A 10,888-nucleotide genomic window follows, 5' to 3' on the forward strand; every position below is an offset into this window, starting at 1 on the left:
AGTCCCATTTCTCACAATATGGTCTCTCTTCTTTTGCAGCACAACATGCCATTCTGGAGAATCACAAATCATGCAGATCTGGTGTCCCTTCACCAGGCCCTCGAATTAGACTTTCTGTGAGGACCTGGGCACAAAGCAGCTTGGCCCTGCTCTCAACAGTCACCTCGTGGTCTAAACAGGAACCAGTCTGGGTACTTTCTCTTTCATCCAGACAAAGAAATGCAGCCAGTGGAAGTGTAAAGCAGGAGGTTCTTCCCCCATCGCTGCTTTCCTGGGAGAGCCGACAAAGCCTTGGCAATGCAGCTCTGGTGCTCGAATGGTTCTCTTGTGTTTTTTTGGCAAAGGGAACTGGGAAACTTCCAGGTGCAGAATCTCCAGCAGCAGCAAAGGTCTTTCTCCCTGTGTAGCCCTCAGTGGTATTATACTAAAGAAGAGAAAAGCAGTAGAGTTTTGTAGAATACTTTTGCCCCCTGCAGACTTCTTTCAAGCTGTTAAATTGGAAAGGAAGGCAAATGGATTGTTTTTATTTAATCCTTTTTTTCTTTTTTTACAGAAAGGGGTCCAGACATGTCTCCCTTCTTGCAAAGCTCAGAAATAGAACTGTTTATATGTTAGGAAAAAAATAATAAAATAAGATGTTTGGAAGATGGGGATCTTCTCTTTCTTAGTAAGCCAGGGACCGAAAATATCCAACTGTTCCCTTGAGGCACCATGGCTGTCCCCCAATTCTTTTTCTAGCAAATACCCCCACTTGACTAGCACATGGCAGATTTTTTTAAGTAAGGAGGACAAGATGCTAGAATCTAATTGTGTCATGCCATCCCTCTTTTCAGCAACAGCATAATTGGGTAATAAGAAAGCTCCTTTTCTTAGATCCAGGATGACAGCCTGCCAGTCCAGGAGTCCTCTTCAGATGCCAACTTTCCATGCGCCAAGGATAGTGTCCTTTTTTGTTCCGATTTCTTGTACTGCAATTTTTGTGAAGCAAGGATTTGGCCAGAACAAGGTACCTAATGGAAGTCACCATTAGGTTACTAAATGGCAGACAAGAACAGTGGCTACTTGCTAGTGTTGTGATTCCTTTTGATGCAAGAGAATGGTAGCCATTGATGGGGCACGTGGTGGGCTGCAACCTGAGTGGTTAGAAAAAAGGTTCCTGTTTTCTTGCTCGAGACACCCAGCCTCCTTGTCCTTGTCCTTTACAAGTCCTTTAAAAGACAGTCTAGCAGTATTTTGTTGGATGCAAATGTGTTCTCCCTCCCAGATCCCCCCCTCAGATGCAGAATAGAATGAGCCTCTGTTCTGTTGAATCGCGTTCCTGCAGATTTTTATTTCTCAGCAAAAGTGAGGAAGTCATTTGCCTTGAAGGGCCCTTGGTTGACTTTGGAAATAACTCTTGTGCCTTAACTTCTTCCCAGAGTCCTGGAAATGTCGACTGTTGCATGGAAGAGAGAGTGTAAGCCTGCATCTCTTCCGTGTTGAAAATTAATCTTTTGATTCTATTTTTTTAAGCACTCTCAGTCAACGTAGCCAGTGAACGTTGAGCCACCAAGAAACTGACTCAGAGGGGTTTTTTTCCCTAGAAAAAAGCCCCTTGTCAGTCCCTTGTCAGGTTTCGAAAACACCTTTGGCCATGTGGGAAGCTTTTGGCATCAGGTTCTGATTTTTGTAATGCCTCCTGTCCAATATACATGAGCTGATTTGTTTCCTAAACCACTCAGGGCGATGGTACATTTTCTGTATTAACTTTTATAAAAAAGTCGATTCAGCTCTTGCACCACTGAATTTGCTGGCTGCTTTTCTCTTGGGGCTTCATAGAGTTTGGAAACCAGTGTGTTGCCACCTTCCATCCCACTGTTTAGCTTTCAAGCACGCCTATTTTTTTTTCTAATGCAAAGGTGGATGGACATGCATCATCTTAAGTACGTGAGAAGCTGGCATCTCCCACCAAGTGTGAGAAATAGGCTGCAACTGCAATTGCATACCCTAAGCAAAAGTAAGTTACAGTTGCTGATTCTCCCTCAGGATCCTGTCAACGTCCTGGTGTCAGCTGTGCTTATAATAGTGATTGAAGGGCATTAATGGCTATCTAGATTCCTTCAATATCATGTTCTATGTAATGGCAACTGTCCTGTGAACTGGAAAAAAAATAAAGTCTTTTATTTTCTATACAATCCCTCAATTGTTTTTTCCTCCTTTTCCTGGAAATTCTACCCAGAATTGCTGCCAAGTTTGGATAGCTGGGGGATCGTGATTTCTCCCAAATAAGTGAAGATCAGAAATTCTTGCTGATCTACTAAAAATCATCAGGCTCTATCAGTCCACATGTCTTTTGCCCTAGGGCTTATTTAAGGTGTTCTCTATATAAGACAGAAGATAAGTCTAAATCTCTTACTTTTCTTAAGTGGTGTCAGTGGGATCTTGGGCTTTACAGTTGGTTCTGCCCTTAAACTCCCCAGCAAAAGTTGCCATGTAATTTAAACGTGACTGAACTGAGTGAAATGCAACTGCTTTTATTTCTTTTTACTTTTGCTTTCAAATATGTTCTTTGCAATAAGTATAGGTATCAAAAGCTAGATGGATGTGTGATTTTCTTTTTAGCTGAATGCCACACAAGAATTGGATGCTGATTCTGAAACAAGGCTCTAGATTTTACTTCGTTTCCAAATAAACTTGGCCAGCTTGATCACATTTGTTTAAAAATGACATTAAGGCTCTGGTAACACCAGCAATGAGTGACCTACGGCTTTTCAAATGTGGTTCACAGTAGTTCCTGCCAAAGTGGCCAATTATGCCAACTGCTCAGAATTCAGTATTGCTTCCCCATGCTTCTAGATCATCAATCTCAACTAAGGTTCACTGAATATATCTAATATACTTAAATCATGAAATCTCATATGATTGAACCACAACAACAGGTAAGAATAATCTTGCTTTTCAGACCTTTTGATGGCTTCATGCACTAGCCCACAAAGAAGTGACTGGATTTTGAGCATTACATTCTATCACAGGGGTGTCAAACTGCCAGCCCATGGGCCGGACACGTCACATGGAAGCCGCCCCACCCCATTGCCGGCAATGGCAAAATCGGCCCGATACGTTGCGCGATGTCACGTGACGTCATGAGTTTGACATGCCTGTTCTATCAGGACCCTCAGCAGTCACCTGTAGTCATTTGTTTTGGATTTGCACTTTAACTGACAGATCTGAAAAGTCACACTGAGCATAGTAAGGCAGTTTTCTTAGGCAGCTTATGGTAGAGGCCATGCTAATAAACCCATTAGCTGACAATTTGGCCTGTTATATTGGAGCAAAATTTACCAGTTCTATGAACTTTATAGAACATGGTCATATTCTCTTACTTGCTAATTGTTTTAGCAGCCCTTCACACACTTGAAGACAAAAAGGACTCACATCCCATCTTGAAGTTGGAAGCTTACCTAATTTCTCTTTAAAACTTAATGGCACTCTGGTGCCAACCAACATAGTGCACATAAAAATGGACAACATATTTAGTTACTATTGTTTTCTAGATAGATGTAAACCTTTATCTAACCCAGGGGTATCAAACTGCTGGCCCGCGGGCTGGATGCATTCTAACAAAACCGTGCCCACCCCTTGCCAGCAATGGAAAAAAAGTTGTGATAGGTCGCAACACGTCACGTGACATTGTGAGTATGACACTCCTGATCTAACCCCTTGCAGGTGCTGCTCAAATAGCACAGACGAACAGGAACTGAAATACTTTATTCAGTCTAAACATTTCAGAAGCGGCAATAAATTAACAATTGCACTGAATTCACACTGAATTTGGCATTACTATATATGAAACTTCATAAACTGGGATACAGTTTAGTGAAAGAAGGGAGAGAGGTTACGACTAATATACCGGTATCTACTCTCTGAAGTGAAAAGCAAGTGGGGTTTTGAATTTTTTTTAAATGCCTATGTGTACTAAATCCTTTCCTAGTGCTTTGCTATTCCTTCCACTCCAACTTGAAATCTTCCGTTGGAGGCTTGAATAAACTGAATATGCACATCTCTGCCATGCATATTTTGTTGATTCCAATCAATCTAAATCAGGGATGTCAAACTGCCAGCCCACGGGCTGGATGTGTCATGGCCAAAGCGCGCCCACCCCATGCCGGCAATGGAAAAAGTCGCAATATGTCACGACACGTCATGTGACATTGCGAGTTTGACACCCTTGATCTAAATCATTGTGAAAACCTTAAGTAACACTGACTTTTTAAAATTAGCCACATAAGGCATAGGAAGAGAGCCAAATCCAGAAAGAAGTGTTAGGCAGGTTTTCCAAGTTTCCCTTCAAGATAAACTTGGGAATTGGAACAAGGACTGTCCTCTCAAAACTGTTGAAGTATAAACTATTTGGGCACAGGTGACCAAAATCAAGTAGAACAGAGGGGAAGGGCTGAAGCTACTCTCGCTAGTTCAGATGTTGTATTAAAACCAAGTCAAACCTAATGTCTTCCAGGTGTTTTGGAATTCTATTCCATCAGTCCCTGCATCAAAACATAGATGAACTACCAGGTGTATGAATTTCCTCATCTCAATGAGATAGGAAAAGTCTCATCACCATGAGCACTACACCAAATTCTAAACTACAGTTCATCTTCATAGTGGTAGGTTAAAGTCAGTTTATAGCTTATGCTTTAAGGATTTTGTGTTTTTCCGGATAAACTATGACACCCATAGAAACCTTGTATAGTTTCATAGTTCAGATACTATGACAAGAACTAGTTAAAAGTAGAAGTGACAGTTTGGAACTGTCTGATGGGCACATCAAAGAAAAGGGGAAGCATGTGACAAGAGCCATTTCAACTGATTTTTCCTGGTGAAGCATATTATCAGAACACAGGCAGGTGGGCAGACAAGTACAGTGAAGTAAGGCCTGAATTTAAGATTAAAGGTGTGATGTCTGAAAAGTGCACCAGAACTTTTTGCAATCCACAATAAGGTGCAAGTCACAGAATCCAGAATTAGAGACATCAAAAGCAATAATGATATACGTATGGAACATCTGAACTTGCTAACTAGCATTCTTCGCCTTAGGCCCTGTTTAGCCATATCTGCTGATGTTGCTTCATATCTTTCACCCCTCTGCTAAAGATTCTCTTCAAGAGGACAAATAGATCTCCTTGATCTAGTGACTTCCAAATCAAGTGAATAGGAATATGTGAAGGTCTGCAGGAAACAAATCCCCCCCAAAAAATCAGGGAAAACATACTAATGGTTTTTCTTACTGTTTTCCCCCATACATCTCTTAACTTGATGCCACTTATATATCGTCCAACATATCAGTTGAGAAGCAGCAGCTGAAAAGGTAGCAGAAAAAGCTGACAAGAGCATTTTGCTGTAAGTGAACTAAGGTGCAATCAGGCTAAGTTGGTAACATCTATCTTGTGCTTAAAAACATTCCTTCCTAGCTTATTTGGTTTAGCTTATGTGCGTAATCCTGGAAGAAATATAGGCAAGGTTTCAATAGGTAAACTGGTATAAATGTTTTCTGAATCTAATCCAACTAAAGTCTTGTCTTGGTTGCCCTGGGCATAAAGGCTCATAGATACATATCACTGACAGTCCCAGTCCTTTGGTACTGAGTCTCTTCTGCCAAAGAGCCAGCAAAGAAGTTCTGAGAGAGTCTATACGTCCGATGGTTGATGACGGGTTCTATAACCATTTGCTGGAGCACAACAGCATCTCCATTCCTGTCTACTTCATCGTAATCCATAAGGGGTACAGTTTTCATAGTGGGGTGAAAACACTTGTAGTAGATGCATTTCAAGAAAATGCCAAGGGCATAACAGACCAGGGCAGCCAGGAGTGCAGGACACACTTGGGAATCCCAGCTTGAGGGAATTCTGTACCACAACCACGAGACAACAAGGATGACGCTATCCACAAAAAAGAAAGTGTGGTAAATAGTTGAGCGGTGGTGCGTTTTCCCCTCGGCCACATTGAACCAGCAAAAATAGAGGATAACAGCTACTGTAGCTCGATAAAACCACTCAAAGGTGGCATTTTCCATTAGGTCTGTCCCTTGCAAGGAGACCCAGAGAAACATGACCAACCAGATGCCTAGGAAATGGAGGAAAACGTAGCCTGAGAAGACTACTGCAAAGAGCGCCAACGAGAGAATGCGAGGACACATCAATAGGAAGTTCCACAGGAAGTAGAGGACTGAAGACAGGAAGGCCAACTTGTGTTTGTCCCGCAGGAAGCTGCGCAGGGTCTGGTGGTAATCCAAGAGGGCCCAAGTGATACACAGAAAAGATGTGCAAATCCCGAGTACTGCAAGGAAAACAAGGGAGAAGGAAGTGGAAACAGGGATCAGGTTAAGGAAGAACCGCCCCCGTTGCAAACATCATAGTATAGATGCTGAAGCGGGCAGCAAAATCTACCCTTGTAACTCAGGAATCTCAATTATTTAAATTACTATCATTTCTAGTGAGTTCCCTATTTTTCGCTCTGTTATGCAATCTTCTACATCCTGACAGTAAAATCAAGGAAAAACATACATGTAGTCCTTGATTCAGGTCTGATTCCTTGATGACAATTTGAAGATTCAATCTTAATATTAAGATCTATATTGTTTTGTTATTTTGTGTGGGGATGTATGTATGTATGGATTTTGATTTGATTTTGAATGTCTGTTTCCAATTTATTGAACAAATTAATAAAGTTTAACTTGATGTTATTTCTCCACATTGTTTTTATATGTCTACAAATCTTGGGTTCCCAAGAGGCTGAAGATCTGGGCCACAAAAATGCTGACATCCAATGCTGGATTTTATTTATTTATTTATTTATTTATTTGATAAATTTTATTTATCAAATTTCTACACTGCCCTTCTCACCTACATGACTGAGTGGTTTACAAATAAAACGGATACTGCAAATAGCAGACATTTATGCCGGCAGAAGCTCACATTCCTCCAAAACTAGCCCCTCCCAATTGGCACTCACCTTGAAATACCTCAGCCTGGTTGGTGTGTAGAATGATGTAGATCACCAGGATGAGCTGAGGTGCACTTTCCAGAAAGGTCTCAAAGAGGCGCAAGAGACTGACATCATGTGACAGGAAAATGGCAAAGGCCTGATGAGTTGCTGTTGCATCTTCCATCTTCCATGCCTGGAAACCCACCCTCAGGACACAGAGACACCTGAACAAGGCAACACAGAAGTGTCTAAGGAAAGATTTGAAATTAGGAAAGCATGCAATGGGAACATTTCTCAAACAACAGCCCTAGGGGATTTATTTACAGTTAGTCCTTGACTTACAACCATATGTTGAGTGACTGAAGTTACAATGGAACTGAAAAAAAAAAGATGACTTATGACTAGTCCTCACATTTATAACTACTGCGGTATCTCCATAGTCACATGATCAAATTTCAGGCATTTATAACTGGCATGTGTTTACAATGGCTGCAGCATCCCAGGGTTACGTGATCATTATTTCCAGCTAGTTTCCGACAAGCAAAGTCAATAGGGGAAGCCTGACTCATTTAACAACTGAGTGATTCACTTAACTGCAGCAATTTGCTTAATCATTCCAAAAAAAGGTTGTCAAATTATGTGGAACTCATTTAACAACCACCTTGCTTAGTAACAGAAATTCTGATACTCAACTGTGGTTGCAAATCAAGGATTGTTTTGCGTAGGGCTGCCACAGTGAGCCTGGCTGGTCAAAAACATCCAGCAACCAGTACTTTCTCTAAGATGTTGGAGTATACAACAAAACATTTTAATAGGAGATAAGGATCCCTAAAAGCAATACTTAACAGGCTTCACCTTTTTTCTCCTTCCAGGAAATATGCAAGATAATGTAATTGACCAGACAATTAAATTCATTCTTAATGCAGCCATTATGGCTTCCTTAGCTTAACCCAGTAGGCTAATTTGTGTTTATCTACTTTGGCCAAATTCTTGTCAGCCCATCACTGCAACTTATGACTCAAGCCTGCGTCCATCTAAACCAGTGGTTCTCAACCTGTGGGTCGGGACCCCATTTGGGGTCAAACGACCATTTCACGGGGGTCGCCAAACAACACAGTCTGCCATTTCCCCCCCTTTTCCTTAGCTGTGCTACTCCCTTTTATTCTTTTGGCTTTTGAAAGCCAATAGAATAGACTCTCTTGAATAGAGTCTAATTCTATTGGCTTTCAAAAGCCAATAGGAATTGTCCAGGCTGTCTCTGCCCTGCTGAGCCCGCCAAAAGTCCCATTCTGCAAACGGTGCTGCACCAGTTGAGTAGTCCTCGACTTACAACCGGTTGAGTAGTCCTTGACTTACGACCGGTTGGGGGTCGCGGCATTAAAAAGGTTGAGAACCACTGATCTAAACAAAGCCAACAAAGTTACTTGAGAGTCTGATGCATGATGTGAACTCTGGCATTTGGATAAAAGGAATTTAGTCAGGTTGGCAGGGTGTGATAGAAACACTTGTTTGTTTAGATATGTTGTGTAAAATACCCTAGGAGAAGAGTGTGCTGTGTGCAACCGCCTGGGTCAATGAACAGAAGCATCCCTGCTACTCTTACCTGTACAGGTAGCCGAGCTGTAGGAGATGGAGCAGCTTCGAAGTCCCGGGGGATGGCTGGGAGAGGCCCTCTTTATCGGAGTCACTCCGGAACCAAGCCCAGCTAAAGAACTGGGTCGTCAGGGAGGAGAGCAGCAGCAGCCCCAACACCAGCCCGCCCCAGGGCAAGTGGCCGGCTCGAAGGTAGCTGGCAGCCACCCATACATCGGCCACCAAGTCCAGCAGGAAGGCGAGGGTACCCACCAGGGCAAAGGCCAGGTCCAGAAAGCGAAAAGGGGGCGGCTGGGGAAGGCTGCAGCCAGGAGTGCAGCCGGTCCTAGCCATGGTCCCGGTGGACGGCAGGGAAAGGGCCTCGAGGGGCCAAAAACCTCGGAGGAGGCCCCGCCGGGCGGACGGGGCGGGGCGCCCGCTTGGGCTCCTCCGCAGCAGCCTCGCCTTCCGCGGGTTGTTGGGAGGAGGGAAGCTCCGCTTAGCGCCGCTGCTGTCTAGAAAAGCGTAAACTAGGAAACTTCGCCGGGATTCCCCCTCAGATTCCTTCCTTCGGGCTCCCTTCGAAGCGGCTCTTCCTCCGGGCTTGCAAACGCCCCTTCCCCGCCCCTGGACGGACCACTCCCGTCTCTTTTCGCGGAGAGCCGGTCCGCTTCCGCCCCGCTATCTCCCGGGCCTGGAGGGAGCGAGGAAAGCGGGGCGTCTCCTCGACGGCGGCGGCTGGGGAGGCTCTCGGAGCAGGACGCCCGGGGCGCTGCGTGGCCTCCCCGCCTTGCCTCTCCCGCCGCCGGGCCTGCTTTCCCCGGAGGAGAGGCGGGACCCAGTGGGGAGAAAGCGCAACCCGCGACCCGCCCGGCTCGGAAGCGGGCTTCCCTTCTCGGCTGGAAGGAACAGGCCAAGACGGTAGCCCTCCATCCTCCGTCTGTTGACCCCGAGACGGGTTGCTGGGACCGTCTTGAAAGAGAGGCGTCGAGCAAGGCTGGGTCGACACCTTTCACACGTCGGCTGAAAATCCCGGGATTGCGTTTGCAAGATACGCCAAACTTGGCAGATGGGTTTTCTTTTTGTTTTGCATTGAAGCAGGTGATTTTTTTTCCCCTTTGAGGCAGTTTTTTTGCATCTGGAGCTGTGGTACAAAAGATGGCGGGAATATCTTCGATTCAGGCTCCAGCCTTGTGATATCACGCGCCTTCTTGCAAGGTGACAGAGACGCCCATAGTCCACTCTTTCCTCTTTGATCTGTACAAAGAAGGCTGTGCCAAGTGTTAATGTAAGACTTCATACCCATTAAGCCCCCCCCTCCAGTTTATTCAGTTAAGAGTTGAGTGGCTATAAAACAGAGCTAAGAAATCACGACAGAAAAGTTTGAGTTCCCAGCAAAAAAAAACACGGATAAGGTAAATTCCAGACCTTGCTAAATGCTTTCTCATGCACTCTGGTATATTTATTCCCCTTTTCATGGGTTGAGTAATACTGTAAAATGCCTAATTTAGAATTGTTGCAAGACCAATGACTCTCATGACTCTTTAATTGTTTTCAATTTCTACATTCTGAATTCTTTAACTATTTTGAATCATGCAGTTCCACACGTACTGGAATTAAAAAGTTAATTTCCTCAACTCTTGTTTCCTTTTTATCAGCACTCAAAAGCCCAAGTTAAACACGTTCAAGGCTAAAATCCATTGAAGACATCATTGGAGTTAATAAGTTGTCAGAAAAATATGCCTTGAACTGCACTGTAATTATGGGGTTTTCTATGGAGAACATATCATGTTTTAGACTATATTTATATGAAAATTTCAAAGGTTCACAAATCTCAAAGCACCACTGTAGTTCCCACATACATTAGTTGAAAAGATTTAAGGATTATTTACTTTGGAGCATTGGTATGTCTCCTCATCTCAGTTTTTATATTACAACTTTTTCTATAATTGAACAGTCAAAGTGACTGGAATCTAAACACAAGTAATTTCTTCTGCCCTACATCTAAATATTATCTTCAGGTTCCAGGAAATCTTGCCTTTTGCTTTGTCTCTGTGAAAACCTGAAAAAACGTTAAACAATAGCTGTGAAATGGCTGATCCTGATTCAGCCTTTAGGTTCCTCTATTCCATGTAGAATATTAAAGTCTTTATTATTTACCCTAAGCCATTTAAGTTCTATTAAGTCAACAAACCTCGTTTGTGTGTGTGTGTGTGTGTGTGTTGCTAAAGTTAAAAGCTTGTCTGCTCCAGCCACTATAAGGAAAATTGATCCATGGGTCCTTTAATAATAGTTGTAAAACAACACACCAGATCCAAAAAAATGTCAGAATGGCTTACCAGATATGAAAATCTGG

The 10,888-nt window shown here is 43.4% G+C and overlaps 2 protein-coding genes across 5 annotated transcripts in view; one reads left to right on the forward strand and one right to left on the reverse strand.

Moving 5' to 3' along the window:
* Positions 1–2,174, forward strand: part of EYA3 (EYA transcriptional coactivator and phosphatase 3) — a 32,400-nt gene extending 30,226 nt beyond the window's left edge. For all 3 annotated transcript variants that reach the window (XM_039360566.1, XM_039360581.1, XM_039360572.1), the window contains one exon: positions 40–2,174. In XM_039360566.1, the coding sequence (XP_039216500.1) occupies positions 40–120 (81 nt within the window). In that variant the 3' untranslated portion in view covers positions 121–2,174. The remainder of the gene's footprint in view (positions 1–39) is intronic.
* Positions 2,175–3,732: 1,558 nt separating this feature from the next.
* Positions 3,733–10,789, reverse strand: XKR8 (XK related 8). Of its 2 annotated transcripts, none has more exons than XM_039360654.1 (3): positions 8,564–10,789; positions 6,988–7,184; positions 3,733–6,312 (listed from the first exon to the last, which is right to left on the reverse strand). In XM_039360654.1, exons 1-3 carry the CDS (start codon positions 8,884–8,886, stop codon positions 5,579–5,581), a joined length of 1,254 nt encoding a protein of 417 aa, XP_039216588.1. In that variant the 5' UTR covers positions 8,887–10,789; the 3' UTR covers positions 3,733–5,578. The 2 variants fall into 2 exon arrangements, with proteins under 2 accessions (XP_039216588.1, XP_039216578.1); XM_039360644.1 differs by having other exon boundaries at positions 6,988–7,208.
* Positions 10,790–10,888: the final 99 nt, after the last annotated feature.

Source organism: Crotalus tigris, unplaced genomic scaffold, assembly GCF_016545835.1.
Source record: "Crotalus tigris isolate CLP2741 ecotype Arizona unplaced genomic scaffold, ASM1654583v1 scf7180000017582.600645, whole genome shotgun sequence".
NCBI classification, from domain to species: domain Eukaryota; kingdom Metazoa; phylum Chordata; class Lepidosauria; order Squamata; family Viperidae; genus Crotalus; species Crotalus tigris.

Excerpts from the sequence above, each read along its gene's own strand:
- XKR8 (XM_039360644.1), bottom strand. The coding sequence starts at position 8,886 with ATGGCTAGGACCGGCTGCACTCCTGGCTGCAGCCTTCCCCAGCCGCCC. Across the intron at positions 7,209-8,563 it reads CAGCTCGGCTACCTGTACAG|ACACTTCTGTGTTGCCTTGT; the intron begins GTAAGAGTAGCA and ends ATCTTTCCTTAG. Across the intron at positions 6,313-6,987 it reads CCAGGCTGAGGTATTTCAAG|TACTCGGGATTTGCACATCT; the intron begins GTGAGTGCCAAT and ends TTTTCCTTGCAG.